The 24,935-nt window shown below is 37.0% G+C and overlaps 1 protein-coding gene across 12 annotated transcripts in view; it reads right to left on the bottom strand.

The window, feature by feature from the left end:
- The window catches only part of PLEKHA5 (pleckstrin homology domain containing A5), a 242,278-nt gene that overhangs the window by 93,654 nt on the left and 123,689 nt on the right, over positions 1-24,935 (bottom strand). For all 12 annotated transcript variants that reach the window (XM_045073128.1, XM_045073127.1, XM_045073130.1 and 9 more), the window contains 2 exons: positions 2,388-2,471; positions 1,524-1,644 (listed from right to left, as the gene is read on the bottom strand). In XM_045073128.1, the coding sequence (XP_044929063.1) occupies positions 1,524-1,644; positions 2,388-2,471 (205 nt within the window). The remainder of the gene's footprint in view (positions 1-1,523; positions 1,645-2,387; positions 2,472-24,935) is intronic.

A 24,935-nucleotide genomic window follows, 5' to 3' on the forward strand; every position in this document is an offset into this window, starting at 1 on the left:
TTAAAATCTTTAAATAAATAAAAGCAGATAAGCAAGCAAAAGAAATCTTTAAATAAAATCTTTAAAAAAATTCAGAATTACTTCCATTATTTGGAAATTTACATTAACTTATAATATTCTACAAAATCTCATTTTAAGAACATTAAAACAAAAAATGTTAAAAGAGGCATTTAAAATAGATAATTGCCTATTATCCATTTCTTTACAATAACCATAATTTAATATTATAATTATTTTACTCTATTTTTTTTTTTTAGAGAGAGACAACACAAGTGGGAGGGGCAGAGAGAGAGAGAGAGAGAGAGAGAATCTCAAGCAGACTCCACACTGAACATGGAGCCCGATGCAGGGCTTGATCTCAGGACCCTGAGATCATGACCCGAGTCAAAATCAAGAGATGCTTAACCGACTGCGCCACTCAAGTGCCCCTATATTATTTTTAAATTATAATCTCTTGATTATTAATCTTATAATTATTACTATAAATTTTTTAATAATTTTAGATATCAAATTTTATAAAGTATTTTTATTATAAGTTATAAAATATTATTAATTTTAATTATTATCCCTATGCTATTATCCCTTGATTCTTTTGCATTAATTTAAAAACTGAAAAGCAACTTCAAGGCAATTATTTATTCAGATTTAGTAGCATATTTTCCAAGAGTTTGTTAAAATTTTCTTACTAGAATTCTGAATTTAAAATACTAATATTGTGGTTTAAAGTTCAAGAAGCAATAACTATAAATTTTTATAGACATAAAATCTAGGCTCCTAGGATTACAGATTAAACAATTACCATTTTTCTTTCTAATTATAGAGAAAAACCATCTACCTCTATTTCCATTTGACTATGGCACTTTTAATATAATGGATTCTAAATATATCAGAGTTATCAAGCACACTGGCACAAGGCTTCTCTTTGGCAGTAAGGGATTTTACATTTATTTTTTAAAAAGTCAGTCTGCTCAGGGGCACCTGGGTGGTACAGTTGATTAAATGTCTGACTCTTGGTTGCAGGTCAGGTCATGATCTCATGGTTGTCTGGCTTTGTGCTTTGCACAGAGTCTGCTTGAGATTCTCTCTCTTGCTGTCCCTAAACACCCCTCTCTAAAATAAATAAATCTTAAAAAAAAAAAAATGTTTGTCTACTCAATCTAGGTGTACATAACAGTCAGAAAAAGGGATTTCTATGCCATTCATCTTTTAAAACTTCAGCTGATTCAATAAATTGTCATTTTTCCACACAAACATCCATTACATTTGCAAAATTATTCAAAATCTGAATTCTATAATATTTTTTAAAAAGTCATTAAACTATTAAAACTTAATCTTACTAGTTATATATTTTACACCATTGCTTAAGTCATTTACCTCAAATGTAATTAGGTTCATGTAAGAGTAAAAATGAAATTATTATTGATATTATATAATTATTATTCTACAATCCTAAGTGCATTAAGAGTAATAGATGCTACCATTACACCAGCTATCAAAACTCAACAGTAAGCAAAATAACTTACTCTGCCTATAGGACTCATTGGGTGCGCCGCATAATCTGAAGTCATGTTGTAGTTAGAAGCTTCGTTTATCATGCTTATAGGTCGTTCCTTCTTCTCTTCAGGTGTCATGGTTGCAACGGTCCTAAAAATATGTCAGAATGCTAAAACTCGTTGTATATGTTAACTGTTTTACAATGAAGCTTCCTGAGAGTTAACAAAGCTGGTGTCTCACTTTTTCAAACTATTTGGATACTAGTTACAGCTTAATAAGCCCTAGAGTCAGAGCTTAATATTTATAACTACTTTAAATAAAATTAACATTTCTTCTAAGCACGACATAGGTTAAAGTCATGTTGATTTTAATAAGCATTATTACAGATATTCTACTTGGTCATCTAACTGGAAAATTAAAACTTCAGTTATAAGATTAGCTACTCTAATATTGAAAACAATAATGATACTAAGAACTATTTTTTTGTGAACAGTGCCAGCATATAAAGTATTTTCACACATATTTCATTTGATGCTTAGAACAATCCTGAGAAAGAATCACCACTCTCTGTGATTTAAGATGAGAAAAACTGAGCTCAAATTAGTTTAATAATTCGACCATGTTTATAGTTTCTCTGACCTTAAATTTCTGACTCCTGGGCTTACTACCTGTGCTTGTATTGGAAAAACAGCTTGAGATTATGTTCTTCATGAAAGAAAGTTTTAAACTATGTTCTATACCACCCACCGTAAACAGATGGCTCTCTGCTACACCTGCCTGCAAATACCCAGATAAGAAAACTGCTAAACCATACTGTATTGAAAATATGGATAAGAGCAATCTTATACTAATGACCTTTAAAGTGAAGGCATTCCACGGAATTCTTTACTTACTGTTCATTCACTACAAAAATACAATTGTCCTGTGATGGCTGTCCTGTGACTGGATGTTTACAAGTCACTTTCCTTTCATTGTGGCTAAAAGGAAAAAGAGGAAAAGAGAAATGTGTGTATGTACTTCTATTATCAGAAATGCTTTTCTAATATTCTGGTAGCAAAACAGTGACCTACTGTAACAGTAGTGAACAAAAGGGATGAAATTCCACCTCCCAGGTATGCAGTATCCAAACACACCCTTTCTACTACCTACCACGTATATACACTGTGTGTGAATGCTACTACAGTTTTACCATACAGTTAAAATGAACCTCCTACCCCCCAACACCTGACCTCAATTCTTTCTTCTCACACCTTATAAATAAAGGTAAGTTGATCTGGTTCCATGCTTATTACATTTTACATTAGATAGATGGGACACAACAAATAAGTATGAGTAACTACCTACACCTCCATTATTTTGTATCTTAATTTAGGCACACGTATAGAGAACTAATGCCAAATTCATATGCAGAAAAAAAATTAAAAGCGCTGCTATATGGGTACTAATAAAAAAAAACAGTACCACAGGAAGAGCAATATTTTTTGGTGTTTTGTTTTAGTAAAGAATCTTTACATAAATAATGTAATGGCATTGAGTTTTATGATACTTAAGTACATTACAGAAAATGAAAGCTGAAGGAGAAAACAAGAATCTTAAATGTACAAATAACAGAAAGAAAGAAAAATCTACTTATTATCTTTGCTGAAAAAAATTTGCTTTCAATTAAGGATGGCTATTTCTTAGAGAAATACTATCCTTTTTAGACTGAGTGATAAGATTAGGTCTCCTGCTGTCTTCTTGAAATGAGAAAGGAAGAGAAATTTCCCAAAGTAATTATCTAAACCAAAATTACTAGATGTCAAAAAATATGTAATATACATTGATAGATTAAATAACAAACATCATCATTTGTAAATTAAGTTTTTCCCCACTGGGTAACATACAATAAGGCAATCTGTAAGTAAGATGTATCATTGTTGTGCCCAACCTTAGAAAATTTACTTTCATTACAGAGAAAAATTTCAAGATGTTGTAACTGAATATTGCTTTGTTAATCTTAAGAGACTGTATGTGCTCTATATTTTAGGAAGTCTATAACCATAAGACACAAACTTTACATATTTAAATTTCTTTTCTATAGCCTAACTTCCATTAATATTACTTTTATTGGTAACATAGTACTTGGAAGTTTATCCATGAAATAAAACTGAAATCACAAGAGGTATAGACACAATTTTAAAAATATTACATATTTAAAAAATTACATATTGACTACTATTAGAGTAGAATGATTGATGGAATATAATGTGTTTCTATTATTCCTTTAGATAATTGGCCTAACATGTTTACAAGATCATTAAATTATCAGGTTTTTCCCCTTTTAAAAAAAAAATTAAATTCAATCAATTACCATATAATGCATTATTTGTTTCAAGAATACAGGTCTCTGACTCATCAGTCTTATACTTCCCAATGTCCATCACTCAGCCACCCCATCAGTCCACTCCCCTCCCCTCTAGCAACCCTCAGTTTGTTTCCTATGATTAAGAGTCCCTTATGGTTTGTCTCCCTCCCTGGTTTCATCTTGTTTTATTTTTTCCCTCCTTTCCCCCAAGATCCTCTGCCTTGATTCTCAAATTCCTTTTTTCAGTGATATCATATGATAGTTGTCTTTATCTGATTGACTTATTTCACTTAGCATAATACCCTCTAGTTCCATCCACATCATTGCAAATGGCAAGATTTCATTTTTTATTGCTGCATAATATTCCATTTTGTGTGTATACACATACACCCCACATCCTTATCCATTCATCTGTCCATGGACATCTGGGCTCTTTCCATACTTGGCTACTGTGGACATCGCTCCTATAAACATTGCAGTGCACATGCCCCTTTGGATCACTACATTAGTGTCTTTGAGGTAAATACCCAGTAGTGCAATTGCTGGGTCATGAGTTCTATTTTTCAACTTTTTGAGGAACCTCTATGCTGTTTTCCAGAGCGGCTGCACCAGCTTGCATTCCTATCAATTACCAGCTTTTTGTGATGGTTTTGTTTTTATACAATAGAGGTATTAAGATTTGGTAGGTTTAAATATTTATTTGGAGTGGTGTTTTCACTACAGAAAAGTTATGTGAGTGACTTTCTAACTTGCTGATTTACAAAAGTACAGTGGTAGAAACCTAAAGTCTCATGTGGGATACCAGTTTATGTAGTAAGCAATACACTGATTCTTAACAGAAAAACTAAGAAAAAAATAGCCTCTGGAGGTAAATGGAAAATATTGAAGTACCCAGATGTGATGAATGCTATGAACGCCTTGAGGTATGTAAATTCTGATTTTCTTTTTTTCAATTTTAAGATTTTATTTATTCATTTGACAGACAGAGAGACAGGCAGAGAGAGGAGGAAGCAGGCTCCCTGCCAAGCAGAGACCCTGGGATCATGACCTGAGCCGAAGGCAGAGGCTTTAACCCACTGAGCCACCCAGGTGCCCCTGTAAATTCTGATTTTAAGAGTAAAACCCTGTGGGGGCAAAGGCAGGTAAAGTAACCTGGGATAAGGATTAGGACACCTTAACAATAAAAAATGGAGGATAGCACCTTTTTTCCTTAAAGTCTCTCCTTAAAAGCATTAAAAAGCCAGTGTTGGCTGTGTGGCAGAAATACAGAAATACACAAATTCTTAAAAAAACGAACAAAAAACCCCAATATTGCAAAAAGAAAGCAAATAAACCCATATATATTGCATTATTTACCTATGTTCTGTCATCTGGCCTAGGAGGAATATAGTAGACTCTAATCCTAATATTCCAGAAGCTTTAAATTATACCAATATGGCTCTGCAATGATTATCTGTCTAAGAGACTTCTCTGATATCCTGACCATTAAACAGATATGGGTACCCATTAGACAAGACATACAGGAATAGAGATATTTAATAATGACTGGTTAAAAAAAGAGCACATTCTTTTTCCCAAGTGGATGTTATTTTCAATTAAATTGATGTTTTTATTGTACAAGCACTTTTCAGATCACAATGTTTTAAATTAAAACTAAGTAAAAATCTTAGTGTTCTATTTTAAAACACCAGTGACTAAAATCAATATGAAATACAAATATATTTATGTTCTTCTTTTATTTCTTCAAAGTATCCAATCTATTTTCTTTTACCTAATAATGATATTATATTGACATAAAATTCATATAAAATCTACCATGGCACTCTAACATGAAAGTTTTTTACAGGCCTATTTCCTATTTTAGAGATACTGCAGGTTTGGTTTCAGATGACTGTTTGAAGGCAAATATTGCAATAAAATGAGAAATGAATTTTTTTGTTTCCTGGTGCATATAAAAGTTATGTTTATACTATTTAGTGTGTGATAACATTATGCCTAAAAAAATGTACATATCTTAATTTAAAACGTTTTATTGTATAGTATAGTTTTTATTGTATAGTATTTTTTGTATAGTATTTTTATACTATCACCTGAGCTTTTAGTGAGTCACAATCACTGATCACAGATCACCATAACAAATGTAAAAATAATGAAAAAGTTTGAAATATTACGAGAATTCCCAAAATGTGAGACATGACGTGGGTGACTGCTGTTGGAAAAATACTGACAAACGATTAACTCAATGCAGGGTTGCCCCAAATCTTCAATTTGTAAAAAACACACTATCTGTGAAGCACAATACAGAAAAGTACAATAAAACGAAACTATGACCAGAGTATTTTTTTAAATGAAAGATATAACTTTTTCCTCTCTCTCTCTCTGTATATATATATATATAAAACCGTAACATAAAATAAGTAAGTTCCCTCAAATGTTTATTCATTTGATCTGTCTTATAAAATACTCCTAAATCTGGCTCCTGGGAGCTAATTTATTTATTATTATTTTGTAAAGATTTTATGTAAGACAGAGAAAGAGAGAGAGAGAGAGAGAGAGTGAGAGAGAGCACACGCACACACAAGCAGGGCAGAGGGAAAGAAGAACAGGGAGAAGCAGGCTCCTGGCTGAGTGGGGAGCCTGATGTGGGACTCAATCCCAGGGGCCCGGGGTCATGACCTGAGCACAGGCACATGCTTAACAGACTAAGCCACCCAGATGCCCTCCTCAGAACCAATTTAAACAACATATTTATCAAAGAGGAAACTCAAAGTAATGTTTTCTAATTATTTCATCAAAAACAAATTAAAAGTTGACAAGCCAAAATATCAATTCCAGTCTTAACTGCTTAAATATAATTTTCTACCACCTCAGAGGACTGGCAATCCTTACTGCTCCTGTACAAATAGATTTTTATATGCAGTTTTACATATTTAAAACTGTATTTGAAATATATTAAATTTCAAAATCATTCCTTCTTCTGTTGGCATGTACACCTCATTTTTATAATAATGTTGCATTTTAAAGTATGTAATGGCAAGGGTAAACAAAATTTCTTCCTTCCTTTCTCTTTTTTTAAAAGAAGGCTCCATGCCCAGCAATGGAGCCTAAGGCAGGGCTTGAACTCATTACCCTTAAATCAAGCCCTGAGCTGAGATCAAGAGTTTGATGCTTAACTGAATGAGCCACCCAGGTGCCCTAATAATTTCTAAATCACACACAGAAACTAAAAATACAAGTTAAATAAATACTGAGTGCTAAATAGTGAAAGCACTGTAAATAAAATCCAAATGAGTCTTGAAAAAAATCTCCACAAAGCCATCTCTGTTAATGCACAGAATTCTTTGAACACATGATATACTAATTCTTTATTTTATATATATACATATATATGTATATATTTAGTGCTATACACATATCTTAACTAGGAACCGTGGGAGGGGGCTGGCCCACTGCTTAAGTACCACATCAGGGCCACTGCATTGGCACAAAGGAGGACAGACTGCTCAGCAGCAGGAGAGAGGGTAGGGAAGATTCTCAGCCTTTCTTCAGTTCTACTGAAGTTTTCGTCCCCCACCTGCTATCTTTTTTGTACTGCACAAGTTTCTTTTTTCTTTTTTGGAAGGGGCTCAAAATTCAAATCAGGAGTACTATCAACTCTGCTGTAACACTTGTGGAAAAGCGAGCTCTCCAATGTGATTCATTTGTTAGGGAATAACTTGAGTATCACATAAATCCCGTGTTTGTTTATGCATGATTTTGTCTGTGATCTTGTTTGTGTACAGAGGAAGTACACCACTTATACAACTGTACAACCCCACTATCTGCCAGCTACTTTAGCTCATCACTTGTTTTATGAAACACACTCACTCCCATGCAGTGACACATCTTTTTAGAGTTTCAGATATGCCAACTGCCAAAACTGCCCCAAAACTCACAAGCTGAAACCCTCCCAATGTTCACTTCCATATACAGACTGCAGGTCTTTTTGAAAGCAAAGGGTATCTGTAGTATTTGTGTTTCTTAACCATTTAACAGTAAAACTGTGCAATGGCTTTTAGTTTCCTATCTTTATTTTTTTGTGTAACTAATGAAGTTTTTGAGTAGTCTTCTAATAAATCATTTTCTACAAAAGCCCCCTGCTTTTCATGTTGCACAGTGAGGTGACTATTAGGAGCATATGTGTTGTGTTACAGCAAAACTGATTGCATCATTAAGTTATAAACAACATACTTCTATGCTGTTAAAAGTACATTTGAAGCTTTGATAGAAAAGATGCCATTTAAAAAAAATCCTTGTCGGGGTGCCTGGGTGGCTCAGTGGGTTAAAGCCTCTGCCTTTGGCTCGGGTCATGATCCCGGGGTCCTGAGATCGAGCCCCGCATCGGGCTCTCTGCTCAACAGGGAACCTGCTGTCTCCTCTCTCTCTCTGCCTACTTGTGATCTCGGTCTGTCAAATAAATAAAAATCTTTAAATAAATAAATAAATAAATAAATGAAAAAATTAAAAAATCCTTGTCAGAGATTTTATACTTTCCATGAATGAAAAGGTAAAACTGGAAAGGTATGATGTTACATAAATTTGTTTCTAGAGGAATCCTTAGAAATAAGAGATAAAATTCAGGTCTTGACATAAAAAAACTCATGGTCACAGAACAAACTAATTCCCATCTTGTCTTTCAACTCTGTGGCATAGCCGAAGTCCTAACTTAAAAAAATATGACACTAGGTATTCATCCACTCTTACTTCCAGATTTCTGTGATGTTATTTTTTTCAAGATTTTTTTTTTTTTTAATTTATTTGACAGACAGATCACAAGTAGGCAGAGAGGCAGGCAGAGAGAGACAGGAGGAGGAGGCAGGCTTCCGGCTGAGCAGAGAGCCTGATGCGGGACTCGATCCCAGAACCCTGAGATCATGACCTGAGCCGAAGGCAGAGGCCTTAACCACCGAGCCACCCAGGCGCCCCTCAAGATTTCATTCTTAAGTAATCTCTACACCCCGTGGGGGCTAACCCAAAATCCCGATGTCAAGAGTCACATGCCCCACCAACTGAGTCAGCCAGGCGTCCTTGTCTGTGTTGTTTTAATGTTCTAAGTCTAGACCAGTAGATCTCAACTGGGAGTGACTTTATCTCCTGGAGGACATTTGGAAATGTCTGGTAATATTTCTGAATGTCACAACTGGGAGCGCTGTCTAACGGGCAGAGGCCAGAATGTCACTAAATGCCAGGAAAGCTTTCCACAGGAAAATGTCCATAGAGTGAGGTTAAGTAAGCCTACACTAGACCATCACAGCCCTCTAATAATGAAGTCTGCTGAATAAGCCATATTCATTATTTCTTTGGGTTCCCATCTTTCTCTAGAGACAACAGAGGTAGCAGGAAATAATGGCCATTGAGAGCACAGGTTCCGTTATCAGACCACTTAGGCTTGCATCTGAGCTCCCTGACTCACTGCTAGGTATCTGATTTCCCTTTCCATGTCGTTTTTTCCTCAACTTGCTACTAGCAGCTGGGTCACAGGTTGTTTCCAGTTTATTTTTCCAGAACTGCTCTAGGTATCAGGGATAGCAGTAAACAAAACAAAAATCTTTGCCCTCATGAAACTTACTTTCTAATGGAGATGTTTAAGAGGATGAAAAGGGTGAACAGCATAAACACGGCCTGAGACAGAGTAAGTCCTTGATAATTGTTGCTTATTTTAACTGGAACTCCAGGACTTTCAGCACAGCATTGTCATTAAAATACTGTTCGGTCAACTGTTTACATTAAAACAGCTTAAATTAGTACCCACCCAGTAGGCTGCGCTCATTCATGGTATTTTGCTTTCTGAGTTTCAGTTACCCACGGGTTAACAGCAGTGATGATCCTTCCGACCTATGCCCTAGGAGGTCACTGAGAGCCTCATGCTCTAACACAATACCTGTGAGGTCACTGAGAGCCTCATGCTCTAACACAATACCTGTGAGGTCACTGAGAGCCTCATGCTCTAACACAATACCTGTGTCATTCACCTCCCTTCATCTCATTACACAGGCATTTTAATCATCTCACATCACAAGAACATGGGTGAGGACAGTACAAAATACTTTGAGGCCATATTATAGCAGGTGGCTCTAACTGCTCTATTTTATTATTAATTATTTTTAATCTCTTACTGTGCCCTACTCTATAAATTAAACTCTACCATAGGTATGTACGTATAGGAAAAAACAGTACCTGTAGGATTTGGTACTATCCGTGCTTTTAGGCATCTGCTAGGGGTCTTAGAACATATTCTCTGCAGAAAAGAAGGGGCTACTATACTCAGTATTTATTGTAAAGGAATAAAGTTGTAATCTCTTAACTTTTCATATTTCTGGTAAAGGCTTCTGCCCCTAATACGTCAAAAAGGCAGAGGGGAAAAGTAATTCTAATATAAAAGTTCCAAAGAAAGATTAGCTGTGTTTTTATGCCAGCAAAGGCAATATGTGAGAAGGTTCTTAAATAGTGACAAACAACACTTAGAAAAGAAAAAAAAGAATGGACTTGCTATTCCAGAGAGATCAGGGCTGAAGGAAATAGGTCATATTCACTAGCTCAGTCTGATGATCATGTTCTATCAGCAGTCCAGATAAAAGGGCTAAATCAATGCCATTTTTAGAAAGGTATCAAGAAATCAACAAATAGCAACACAAATTGCTTGTTCTTTGGCGTTATGCCCTCTTTGCTATTACAAGACCTGCACCATTTACTAAATTGGAAGATCAAATGCAAGACCTGCTTATTTAAAGCCTCTTTGGAACTACTTTATCCAATAATAATTTAGTTTTAAAAGATCTTAAGGTGAATAAATTCGTGTATGTATAAAATGGTATGTTTCTATCAAATTATAGAAAAAACAAATTAAAAATGACACATCTACTGGAGATAGACTATATCCATATTCTACCTGATTCCTTTTCAAATCCTCACTTGTGAACCAAATAATGCATTATCTAAGTAACTATACTAGAAAATCTAGATGAAGCTGGGCCATTTTAAGCAGCACTAATCTTTCTAGCAGCCTACATAAAAAAGGAAAGTTGAGGGGGTGCCTGGGTGGCTCAGTTAAGTGTCTTCAGCTCAGGTCATTATCCCAGGGTTCTGGGATGGAGGCCCCCCAACCCCTATCAGGCTCCCAGCTCAGCAGGGAATCTGCTTTTCTTCCTCTCCTTCTGCCCCTCTCCTCGCTTGTGCACTCTCTGTCAAATGAATAAATAAAATCTTAAAAAACAAAACAAAACAAAAAAACACCAGAGGCTCCTATAGCCTCGTTATGGAAACAGCAATTTGCTGGGTCAGCTCTTATTGACAGAGCAATGTGAGTCAACTCTTAGTAGCAGGTGCTTACTAAGCAGGAATAACTTAAACTGTATGGTAGCACACTGAGGACAGTGGAGGCTGGTATTTGTGCTCCTTTCCAGGGTCACTGAAGCAGGCATTTTTTGTTCAATCCTCATTTCTAGTCTTCCTTCAGAGGGAGACTTGTAATGGAGGATGTCACTGAGATCCCTAATGAAATACCCTCTCCACACAATAAATGCACAAAATCGCACATTTCATATATAAACCTCAATAAAATTATGGGTTTAAAAAGGGGGAAAAAGATTTTAAAATTGGATTATGTGTATGTGTGTGTTGCTATTGAGTTGTTGGAGTTCTATATATATTTTGGGTATTAGCTTCTTATCAGATATATAATTTGCAAATCCCACTGTTTTTGTTCTTGCTGCTTTTGGTGTCAGAATTTTTTTTTTTTTTTTTTAATGTTTTGGCCAACTAAATGCCATGTTCTGGATACTTCTTAGTATTGCAACTTTCTCCTGTGGAAATACTTGTTTGTGTGTGTGTGTGTGTAAATGTTTTAACACCTTTGTTTCATGGGTAATTTCAATGACTGCTTTAATACAAAGTCCATTCTGTTTTTAAATTTAAGAAATACCAAAACTGCTACTAACATTGTTAATAACCAATATAATTCTTCTGAGAAATACATCTGACAGGGCAGTGTTTTATATGTGCAACTGTGGCAATAACATTGAAGATTCATCCACTGTGCATAAAAAAGACATAGTTTTAGAAAAGTATTCCACAGAAGAGATTTTGGTTGTCTCTTACCAGACTCAGAGGCAAACCCCTTTGTATGATTTGTTCTGAATCACGCGTTTCCCTTATGGGAAAGAAAGAAGGATTTAATTAAATCTAAGAAAAATAGGGTATCAGAGTGGTTTGGCAGTTCCTCCGGCAGCTCTGGCACTGAAGCTGATAGCATGACTGGGACTCTCACAAGGGCCCAATCCATAGAAGAAGGTGCCACATCCTCACAGCGTTGTTAGATGGGAGCAAGGCGGAAGAGATGTGGGAACTACGGAGGCTATTTATGTCTCAAGTTAGGCTGAAAACTATGGAGCCAACAGCTCAAATGTGTACTGATGACTCTTGTTTTTAGTACCCTTCTACTTGAAACAAAACGGAGTGCTATACATTCTCAATTTATCCTTGGTTTCAGTACACTTTCAGACAGCAACACTCCCCGGCTTGTTTTAAGATTGAAGAGCGTTTATCACTGGAAATCATCTAGCCTTATCACTTTGAGACTGAAACAGTCTCAAATTAGGTTTTAAAAACATGTCTGTAGCAGTGACTTAGTTATTAAATCAACTGGTTCTATGGTAGTTCACAGTAATTTCTAAAATACTGTTAAATGTTAAGTTTGTTAATGTTTTATACAGATAACTAATTTGTTTTTCTTTTAATCAAAAGGAGAAAATGTCATGTTGAAATCTGACTACCAAAATGACGATGTCTGCAATTTATTTTTAAACTGAAAACATGCTGGCATGGAAAACAGTGCCTACAGTTAAAGGCAATGTTTTAAGAACAAAAGAAAAACACTACAAGTGCCCTGCCTTTCTTGAGAGAGACTCAGTTCTTGAACCTTAGTTATGTGAAGAAATAACCACTGAGTTAGTAATCTAAAGGGTGTAATTTTTTTTTTTTTTTGCAAAACATGAAAAGTATATATTTCCTTTCCCCGCATTTCGTTCTAAATGCCATTTGCCTTTAACTTTGAACTAACTGCTTCCAGACATCCTGCTCAAACCTCAGTGATTCATTTACCCACCATCTCCTAAGGTCTTAACTCTTTATCTTCTGCTCTCCCCTTCCTTCTCTCATCATTTAGAAAATGGATCATCTCCTATTGGGTGGGGGTGGTTAAAAAAGAAAGGATTTCTCAGGTGTGAGTCCCTTACTCAACCTGACTTCCAGCAATAAGTACTAAAATCACCCCCTTCAGTCGCTACCACTTGTGCAGGACAGTGAGGGCAGCTCACATACTCAGTCGTCACACCTGCACTGAAAATGTGACAATTGATCCTCTCATAGATCCTTGGAGGTATTACTATCTACCTTTATAAATGAATAAATTGAGGCTCACAGCATTTACAAAATTGTAAGAAGTCACAGCGACAAGATGAGCAAGAGGCAGCTCCAAGGCCTGAGCCGTGTCTTTTCAGCAGCTGCCCCTGTCTGGGCTCTTATCCCAGCCACAGAGGCTTTTCAGTCCTGCCCTACATCACTGTTTCTGCCCAAAGGTACTAAAACAGAACACTGTGCATTCCTTAGTGGTCCTTCCCCTCTTCCACAGACCAGAGACACAAGCCCCCCTCACTGTTCCTCATCTTGCCTCCTTCCGCCTCAACTGCCTAGCATCACCCCAAGATCATGTCTATCTGAAGCACAGTAATGAAACCTTTCTGAATTCCAATTTAACTTTAGACTCCCCATTTCTTTGTTTTAAAATTTCTTAAGTTTTTTTTAAGATTTTATTTATTTGACACAGAGAGATCACAAGTAGACAGAGAGGCAGGCACAGAGAGAGAGGGAAGCAGGCTCCCTGCTGAGCAGAGAGCCCGATGCGGGACTCGATCCCAGGACCCTGAGATCATGACTTGAGCAGAAGGCAGCGGCTTAACCCACTGAGCCACTCAGGCGCCCTCCCCATTTCTTTTCTATCTTCCTATTCTCTAAGGCTTCACAATCATTTTCCACTCTTGGATCTCAAAATTATCACAACATAATCATAAATGTTGCCTCACGTTTCCTAATTATAGGTACCAAAGAATTTAAGTACAAATAGCAGCAATTGTAAAGCCTGGGTTTTATAAAAGCATCCCAAAGGAACTGAAAATCTCATTTTTTCCTCAGGGGGAAAATATGAACATGACGTAATAATGCAAGTACCAAGATGGAAAGCATTAGGTACAATAAAGAAAAATTAAAACTACAGGACTTACACAAAAATTCACCTGATCTAGTTTTGGGTTATTTATAATTTCTAAATCACCTTTTAAACAAAACCTCAAATAAGGCCAACATATTCACTTACAATCTAAAAACACTTTTTAATGGATTTTAAGTAATTTTAGAAGTAGAGCAAGAATAATTCAACTAACTCCATGCTAGTTATAAACAAAATGTACCTATCACATTAATAACTGCTACATATTCTGAGTGTTACGGCATGGTTACATTTTAGATCACTTGATAAATTATAAGTAAAAATACCTAAAATGATTTAGGTAATTCTTTTAGTTGTAAGCCATTTGAGTGACTCTTAAGAAGCTTTTAAGTGGGAAGATTAGATGGCACTTAATGGTTAGAACAGAAATATATTTCTTGGAATATACACACTCACCAACCAAAGTAATTTCCTGCCAAGCATTCAAGAAGGTGACATCTCTGGTTGCCACCCAGAAATCACTCTATGAGAATACACAATGGAAGACATCTCCATCACTGCCCTAAGTGATGATGGTTATGTCCCCAAGACTCTTTTAATAGCATTCAGATTCACCTCATTTTAATGAGGCGCTCTAATGTTTAGAAGAACCTCTTCAGTAAGCCTTAAGTTTTGTTTTGTTTGTAACATGGGAACCAAAACCCAAAAAACAACAACAAACCCTACCCCACAGGACTTCTGAAAGAATGACGTACTTGATAGCACAAAACTATATTATCTGGACCTAACATGGTACTCACTAAATATTAGCTAAACTTGAATGTGCTCAAAAAGAGTTCTTGAAAACTAAAATGGTATCACTTCCTTGCTTACAAAGTTTCTGGCTCTCTGCTTTGTCTTAAATGTGAAACACAGGGGACGCCTGGGTGGCTCAGTTGGTTAAGCAACTGCCTTCGGCTTGGGTCATGAACCAGCGTCCTGGGATCGAGATCATCGGGCTCCTTGCTCAGTGGGGAGCCTGCTTCTCCCTCTGCTTCTGCCTGCCACTCTGCCTGCCTGTGCTCACGCTCTCTGACAAATAAATAAATAAAATCTTAAAAAAAAAAAAAAAAAAGGTGAAGCACAGTGGTTTGCATATGACTACAATGAATGAAGAACCTGATAATTTGATCTAAGGTTAAAGTTTACTGTTCAATAATCTATGCAAAAAAAAAAAAAAAAAAAAAAAAAAAAGCACTTGTAAAACTACATAAGGGGAAAAAGTGCTAATGGGATAAACAGTGGTTTAAAAAAAGATTATTTATTTATTTATTTGACAGACAGAGATCACAAGTAGGCAGAGAGAGAGGAAGGGAAGCAGGCTTCCCGCTGAGCAGAGAGCCCGATGCAGGCCTTGATCCCTGGACCCTGGGATCATGACCTGAGCCGAAGGCAGAGGCTTTAACCCACTGAGCCACCCAGGCGCCCAAAAAGTTAACCTAATTCTAACTTACACATAAAGAACCACATAATTTCAAGATCCAGTTGTTTTATTGTCAATGAAACATTCTTCCCAATAGTTGCACTGACAGAATAGCTCAATTTAAACATAAAAATCAGTGATCACTGAACTCTGCTCTCCTTCACTGCAGTGTTTAATCATTCTGATACTGCGTGAGCTTTAGTGGAACAATCACTCCAAGAAGGAAAAGGCAGTTACTAACAAGTCAAATGATACTATGAAACAAAGATTTTATAAACAGAGAAGAGTAACAGAACCACAATCAAAATAAAAAGGGGAGGCCAAGTAGGGACTGGTCTTGCTTAGCAAGGGAAGAGCAGGGAAGATGTCACAGAAGCGGGTGCCATTGGAACTGAGCCCCAGTCTAGCAGCCGTCAGAGGTGGCTAGAATTTAGCACAGTCTGAAAGGAGGGGATAAAGAAATGGGGCAGAAAATCTAGGCTTTGAGAACAGACCTACATATAAAACATTCACTATGTAAGTTGTGAAGTCATGTTATCTGCTTCACTCTTAGAAGAAAAAAATATATGTATTTTTAACTCTCAAAAGGTTAAATGCACTTCTGTGAACAAATCATTATCCTTGAGTAGTGAGAAATTTCTCACTTACAGATGAGGTAGGAATGGGACAGAAATCTGACCAGGAACGGCAAGAGAAGCCCACTTCCTACAGCAGAGACAGTAAGTATAGCAACCAATGGAATCCCGTGGCCACTGCTGGGCATGGTGATGGCAGGACTGTACTCCAGAGACACATCTCTGACAGAGTTTGAGGCTATGGTACCCTATCAGTTGGCTTGATAACTAGCAGGTTTTCATCGTCACAGTGAAAATGAAATCTCTCCAATACAAGGATCAAGGGAATCTCCTTATTCATTTAACTTGCTTAACCAATTTATTTACTCATGGTCAGGTATTTACTAAGTATGTATGATACACAAGGTTTTGTACTACATACTGCTAGAAAACAAATATACGGTGCAAGACCATTAGCTTAAAGAATACAATTTCACCTCAGTTTTACTAAGCTAAATTTCAAAAAAGAATAGCACTATTATACTTTTCCATCTGGCTTTAGAACTCGTGGGAAGAGTTCCTTAAAGCATACCTTATTCACAAGAAAACAGACAAGTACTTTATTCTCTACTGTTTTAGACTTCGGTATGACTTTTATGTCAATTTCAGGTTGTGCTGCACCCCCTAGCCCTAGGTTCTGCTCATCCCTCTCCTGTCCCTGCTTTTGACTAGATTTAATTTCCTGTTCATACAAAGAAGTTTAAGTACCTTCCCTTCAGTTGAACTTTAGCAACATTTAGGCCAATGACCTCTGATGTCATAATGCCTCAAAAACATCTTTGTTTAAAATGTATGCGGAATATATTACAATTCATCATTACTACAGAAACTTTCCTATTAAGTTTAAAAAACAGGCTATTTGAAAACTATGTTAAAATACTTTAAGTGGGTTCAAGATAAATTTTTAAACGGGATAAAAATATTCATGAGTTCTCCATAAACTTAAATTTTCTGGCTTTGGGCAGAATTTTCAGCTTCCAGCTTAAAATTTTGCAATTCAAGGGAAAATCTAAATCTTGAATTAAGGCCGTCAAGTCAAATAAAATGAACTTGAGAATCTACTTCTATATTTCTATGCTTCCGAATGCATAAGTATAATGTATACTGGGAGTTACATGAAGCAGTGATCGCAAATTCCTCAAATTTGATATTTCTTTACATTCACATATAAAAAGATGACTTAATTTCCTTTCAATACTCAATTATGTAATTCACCCAAAAAATATGTACAGACGTCTTACTGTTTCAGAAAACTGATGTGAAAATATTTAAAATGGTAAGAATTTTCCATATTGCCCGAAAGGGCAATGAAGAAATTCAACGAGATTCAAAAAGTAGAAAGTGCCTGTTCTTTAAGAGAAAGCTTTGCTGAAAAATTCTAAAAAACCCTGAAATCAGAAAACTGTTACAAACCCGCATAAAATGAATTGTATCTGAAATGGCAAAATGTAAAAGACTTTAAAGGCTTCAGTTTATACCATACAAGTAGTATGAAGTTAAAATAACATCATCCATCTCTTCAAAGTGGAGAAGAAAGTTGGAAGTAAAATAGTTACATACAAAAAAAGCCTTTCCTAATCTAATCTATTCCTTAAATTAATGCCTTCAGAACAGCTAAATCAATATAGAGTGAAACTCAAAGAAATATGACTATTATTAGTAAGAAATAAATCTTTAAAGGCATGTTGCCCAGCTTTTATAACCAATGGCAGTAGTAACTTTATTTCTTTAAATGTCAAAATGTTGTCTATAATAATCTCCTACCATTATACTGTTTTCAAATTTTAGGTTAATGAGGATTCCTATTTTTGAATCACATTACTGAAACAGCCCAAGTAATTAAGTTAAATAAATAAATAGCAGCTTTAACAAATTGTTTAAACTAGTATTAATATACATTCTAATAAGAACATTACATAATGAATACTGTTTTCATCTCCACAGGAATTTCTGAGAATTATTCATTTAGTTCTCTTTAAGGAAAAAAATATACAACCTTCTCTTCTGAGTAAGTTAAAAAATAAAGAAGATAAATATTAAAATGTAATTAAAATCTTTAGGCTTGAAAGCAATGTGCAACTACTGTGCATTTATGTAGCTTAAAGTTAAGGAGAGACTAAGAGGAAGATTACATATTAAAATGCCCAGGTCATTTGAAAACCCAATGATGTACAGTATTTATATTTTTTACAAAACACAATACTTCGGTTATAGAGACATATAGAATATGTCAACTTTTTTGCACTAGGCACTGTGCCTAGCAGTAGGGCTACAAAAAGATTATTTACCACAGGATCATTAACTGAAAAAAAGTCCTAATGCTCCTTTAGCCATGATTTATTTGTTACTAATACATAAATATATAAAAGTAACAAGAATTACTCACCAGCCTTCATCAAAATCACTTCTGTGAACAGACATTTAACCACAGGCAAAAAGGACACTGGAATAAAAATCAGACTCAACTCCTTTGTCTCTGAGCTGCTCCCAGATGAGCACTACGGGGACTCAGCACTAAGGAAATGCACTGGGGCTGTCAGGCCAGCCTGCCACTCTCCAAGTCTGACACCAGACTGACGTCACACACCAACATCTCACTGCAGCCGCAAATTCAGACAGCTTCTCCAGGAAGACTTTGTTGTGATTATGCATGATTTCAATTCCCTCTTAAGTTGGCATACAGCATAGGGTAAAATATCAGTATATACAGTTGCAAACAGCTCTTGAAGAAAACATTTCATGAGTAATTTTAAATAACCTTACCTCAAAATAAATAGACGGTTCTTGTTAAAACTGTAAGCATACCAATTTAAACGACTCCTCTAAAAACATTTTTTTTGTTGTTTCCAAAGTCTATACTTACTTATTTAAAAAATTCAACCAATAAAAGGCATAAAGTTAAAACAGCCTGGTGTCCCACTCCCCCAGAAATGATAATAGCTGCTAAGATTTATTGATCACTTACTATGTTAATCACTTTACAAACTCATCCAAGTCTCGTAACATGGTAATGTAAGTTAGTTCTTCATTTTACTGAAGAAACTGAGGCACAGAATAGTTATGGAACAATGCTATTAAGTGACTGGACAGGATTCAAACCCAGATTGAGTGTCTCTACTGTCTATGTATTTGATAACTAAATTACACTATCTAGCAGTAAACATACCAGTTGTTTACATTCTGGTAGACCAGAGTTTGTATATATAAGCACATGTCAATATAAGGAAATCAAACTAGACATATTGTTTGCAACCTGCTCTTTTCATTCAACAAATACGCCACAGACAGTTTCCATGTCAATAAATATACTCCGAACTTTTCCTTTTTTGATAGCTACCCACTGCAATTACCTAAACCTGACTCCTACTGGACATTTATTATTACAAACATACTTAATGTATGTCACTGTCAAGAATTCTTTGTGTTTAGCTGTGTAGGATCATTCTTAGAAGTGGGATGGGCAGGTCAAATCATGTGCATTTGCTCAACACATACATGCTTTGTCCTCTAAAAAGAGGTAAAAACTTGTGTATCTCAACTCATTAGATTTCTCCTTTCTCCACAAACTGGGTATTGACAATTACTTTTCTTCTTTACAAATCTAACAGAGAATACATGCCATCACACAATTCTAACTGCACATGTGTGTTTGTGTTTTGAGTGCAAGTATGCCTTGCACTCATACGCCCATGCACCCAGGAGGCTGTCCAGCTTTGTGGTAGAAGCAACTGGCTCTGGAATCAGAGACAGGAGTCAAGCTCTTTTTCTAAAGAGGTCTCTGGGGACAGGCAAGTTACTTTGCTTCACCACGCCTCCATTTCCTTATGTAGGAAATAAAGATAACAATTTAATCTTCATGGGGTTTTTGTGAGAATTTTATAAGAAAAACTATACAAGTGACTGGAATGGTGCCTACCACATGGTTAAGTGTTTAATTAAATGTTATCTTGTATTTAATGGCCGACCATATTTTTCTGCATTTCATGCCCTTTGCCCAAAATGGTGATTCTTAAATGAGTACACGAACAAACCATTTTACAAAACAAACTGTAAGTATCTTGTAGGAATGTTAATGTCATAAAAGTGTTCGGTTACCTCAGTAGGAGTTGAGTTGTCTTACAACTAAAGCTAGCCTGTAACATAACTGACGCTATTAACACTCCTTTCAGATGACTGCTAGAGCAAAAATTGAAAATAGTATCTCAAGTTGAGAAAACAAAATTGTTTCATCATGTAGTCTGAAATACAGACAAGCAAGTCAATACAGTTTGCTATAACCAGGAGTGTCTGCATATGTTTTAGACAAGTAGTGATTCACGGTATTTCCCATTTTTTCAAAGTGAAGACTTGGCTAGTCTCAATTATGTTCAGTTTAAACTTCTTATACAAAGAGAAAAAATAAAACCCATTCTTGAAAACACCAAAGTCAATAATTTTTCCCACAGTTCTAGAAGTTCTGAAAGATAGCCCTCTTTATTTATTTTTTTTGAAGATTTTATTTCTTTACTTAACAAAGAGAGAAGGAGCCCATAAGAAGGGGGAGAGTCAGGAGGAAGGAGAGGGAGAAGCAGGCTTCCTCTGAGCAGAGAGCTGAACGTGAAAGGCTTAATCTCAGGACCCCAGGATCATGATCTGAGCTGAAGGCAGACACTTAACTGACTGAGCCACCCAGGCGTCCCTCCCACAGCCCCCTTTAAATTTTATCAGCCTATAAACAGAATATATGGAGATTAAAATATATTAAGCTTATCACAGCCCTACTCCCAAACCAAACCAACTTTCTATTATATAATAACATCTTCAATTGTTCTCATTATCAGGCTAGTTATAACAAAACACCTCTAAAAATACTAAGAAGGAAGTTTTATATTATTCTAGCAGATCTGGTTTAGGTGTATTCATTGTTGTAGATGCTATAAAATTATCTTATGTGAAGGCAGACATTTCTGTAGTATGTTTGTAGAGTCACAGCAACTGCGTGGTTCTGCACATGGCTGCCAGGAGAGAACAATAAAGAAGGAGTAGAGATCTATCACGATTCTGGAAGGTTAACAGGAATACTGATAACTAACAAGTCGACCAAGTGTTTGGTTTATGAAGTTACCAGCACCTTGTACTATTCCTCTAGAACCTGGGAGACTCAGGCCCCCTCATCACCCACCCACAGCTTACAAGGACTTCCACAGGGAAAAAGAGGGAATAAGAGAAGGTCCCTTCTCTCAAAGCTGTAACAGCTTGGAATTGACAGTTTAATAGGGAAAAGAGCTGTGATCAGATCATTATAACATAACCTGATTTGCAGAGCACTGAAAAGGAAGTGGCTAAAATGTCTGTGGGGTATCTGGAAAAGGCTTACCAAAGTAATTGACAGCTGGCCTAACTATTTCAAGAGACTGCAGTTAGAGGTGGCAGTAGCAGTAAAAGTACAAATTTAAGATAAAATCTAAATTTTACACCTACAAAAGATACACAATTAAGAGAAAAACTGTTCATTTAAGAAAAATATACATACATATACACACACACACACACACCCCAAAAAGGCAATTCTCCCAAATGCCTTTTAAGATTCTGCCCTGCTTTTCCTAAACGTCAGTGATCACTAGTCTAGCTTTCTTATTTATTTATTTATTTATTTATTTGACAGACAGAGATCACAAGTAGGCAGAGAGGCAGGCAGAGAGAGAGGGGGAAGCAGGCTCCCCGCAGAGCAGAGAGCCCGATGTGGGGCTCGATCCCAGGACCTGAGATCATGACCTGAGCCGAAGGCAGTGGCTTAACCTACTGAGCCACCCAGGCGCTTTCTTAATTCTGCCCAAACCATGTTTTAGAAAAGAAAGCAAAGGCAGACTGTGGATGTATGCCCCAATGCTATGTCAGAGCTAGTAAATTTCTTTACATCATTCGGAAGTCTTAAATCTAAATTAATCCTGATTCTCTCTTCATGTATCTGTGCGCTATAGTGCGTGCTTCATTAAAAAGCCACAGAAAGAAAGTCCCAGTGAGGGCCTCCAAAGTATTCACCACCAAATAATGTGTTTCGGTGTATTCTTTGGGGATGTTTATTTATGGTAATGACTAAGGATTCAGTTGTGAGGACTCTCACTTTTCATTTCTTTTAACTTCAGGTCTCAGTGGCATTTAAAACTCTTGACTACTCACTTCTTAAAATGCCACCCTTGATCTTAACTTAAGCAACCCGGTTCCCAGGCTTCCCTTTACAAAACAAGCTGAAGTCCAAATGACTTCATCCAGCATACAACTGTCTCCATAATTTGATGCCAATTTATTCATCACTAACACCCAAAGGAGAAGTCCTCTTAATGGGTGAGAAACAGACCTACCAATCTCCTTCCCATATGCTAATAGTGCAAGTGAAGAGAAAGCACTCAAATGTTCCATCAGTTGATTACCGATTTTATCTCCTAGGTCAATAATGCAAATCTCTCAGATCAGAAAAATACTAATGAAAAGACCACAAATGCATGTTTCTGATGTGTGTTTTTTTCAACACCACTAAGCACTGAACTCAATTTTGACACCATGTACCTCCAGATGGGTCAGAAGCCACAGGTTAAGTAAGGGCTCCAACCCACAAGACTGCCTCCACTTTAGATAACAATCTTAAATCCAGGGTGTTACCTGACCCACTAGGTATAAACTGGAGGTTCCCTTCTCAGCTTTGATTAAATTTGCTGGAGCAGTTCACATAACTCTATTTATGTTTAAAAATTTCTTACAGAAAACATTATTAAGGATAGAGTTGAATAGTCAGATGAAGAGGTGCACACAGCAGGGTCTGGAAGGTCCCTGAGCACAGGCGCTTCTGTTCCCATGGAACTGGGGTACATCACCATCCCTGGCAAGTAGATGTGCTGACTAACCAGGGAGCTCATCCAATCTTATTGCTCAAGAGTTTCTACGGAGCGGAATCTGAAGTAGGGAATCCCCCAATTTCCCTCTCCCTGACATCATTGGGTAGGGCTGCAAGTTCTAATCGTTTGGTGTTTCTGGTGACCAGCCCCATCCTGAGGCTATCTAGGGTACTCACTCTAAATACCTAATTAGTATAAACTCAAAAAGTCCTCCTTATGAATGACAAAAGGCACTCTTATTACTCAGGAAATTCCATGGGTTTTGAGGAGCTCTGTGCCAGGAACCTGGAACAAAGACCAAATATCTTTCTTACACATATCACAATACAATATTCAAATGAAAAGTTACACCACAGTAAAGTAAGAATACCAACAAATTGACTGCACAGGTAAGCACTACAGAACTTAAGTTCAGTATAAAAACAAACTTTGGGGGGCGGCGGGGTGGCTCAGTTGTTAAGCTTCTGCCTTCAGCTCAGGTCACGAGCCCCACGCATTAGTCTCTCTGCACCAGTCTCCCTGCTCCACGGGAAACCTGCTTCTCCCTCTCCCACTCCCCCTGCTTGTGTTTCCTCTCTCACTGTGGCTCTCTCTGTCAAATAAATAAATAAAATCTTAAAAAACCCAAACCAAACTCTGTTATCACCAAGGAGACAGTCAATGTGAATGCTGGGCCAACAACTTGTTCTGTACATCAACTTAGTTATCATCATTGGATACTTAGTGAAAATTAGTAATGGGAGGGGCGCCTGGGTGCCTCAGTGGGTTAAAGCCTCTGCCTTCGGCTCAGGTCATGATCCCAGAGTCCTGGGATGGAGCCCCACATTGGGCCTCTGCTCAGCAGGGAGCCTGCTTCCTCTTCTCTCTCTGCCTTTGAGTCTGTCAAATAATGAATGGAATCTTTTTTTTTTTTTTTTAAATTAGTAATGGGAATCCTCACTAAAATGAAGTCAGGAGGTTTTGACACCAGGAGTTCTCATGCCTTACTGTTACTAAATGATCTACCACAGCCACTAACTCTGGAATCGAATGGGTTGAGACCTGGTACGCGGTATGGCCAACCGTTCTGTCCCGTAGAATCCTGAGGAGGCTGGAAAAATTAAAAGTGTAGCTCCTGGCTGGGTTTGCCAACACTGCTGCTGAACAAACTCAGACATGCCCATTGAGAAGAAGCCAGCAACTCAAAAGACGAGTGTTTGAAAAAGAGAAAAGGGAGAAATTTATTTCAGGTGCTGGCAGCCTGGGAAGGTGGTAGGCTCAAGCCTTAACAACCAACCTCTGCCAGCAAGATGGATACCTAGAGTTTTAAAGATTTTATTTATTTTAGAGAGAGCGAGCAAGCAGAGAAAGGGGCAGAGGGGAAGGGAGAGGGACAAGCAGACTCCATGCTGCGCAGAGCCTGAAGCGGGACTTGATCTTAAGACCCTGAGACCATGACTTGAGCTGAAACCATGAGTAAACCACTTAACCAGCTACACAGGTGCCCTGACACTTAAAAGTTTTAACAGGAGAGGTTGGGGGAGTGGGGCTATGTGCCAGAGAGCAGGCAGGGAGCCTGGGATCATGGGTGGGGGTGGAGGTGTGTTCAGCCTACGATCTTGGGCTGAAAGGAGACTGTGTGGGTGTGGTCTTCTAGGCATTCTGCTACGATCACAGCTTTTCTGGTCTCTGGTAGTTATGATGTTCTGGTTATTGTAAAACACTTCACCAATGCCTCAAAAAAGTGTGACAATACGACGAGAAGAGTAAGAAAGAAAGAGAGAATGAATGAACAATGGGTTGCAGTTAGAGCATGAGTTAAGTGGTCTTGTCTACTTGTGGTTTTAATTGTTAGGGTCTCTAGTTTGAGCATAAGGGCTCACTGACACTGCCAACCAGTCCTGGC

This window comes from Mustela putorius, unplaced genomic scaffold (genome assembly GCF_011764305.1).
Source record: "Mustela putorius furo isolate JIRA1106 unplaced genomic scaffold, ASM1176430v1.1 tig00537227_pilon_pilon_pilon, whole genome shotgun sequence".
NCBI classification, from domain to species: Eukaryota; Metazoa; Chordata; class Mammalia; order Carnivora; family Mustelidae; genus Mustela; species Mustela putorius.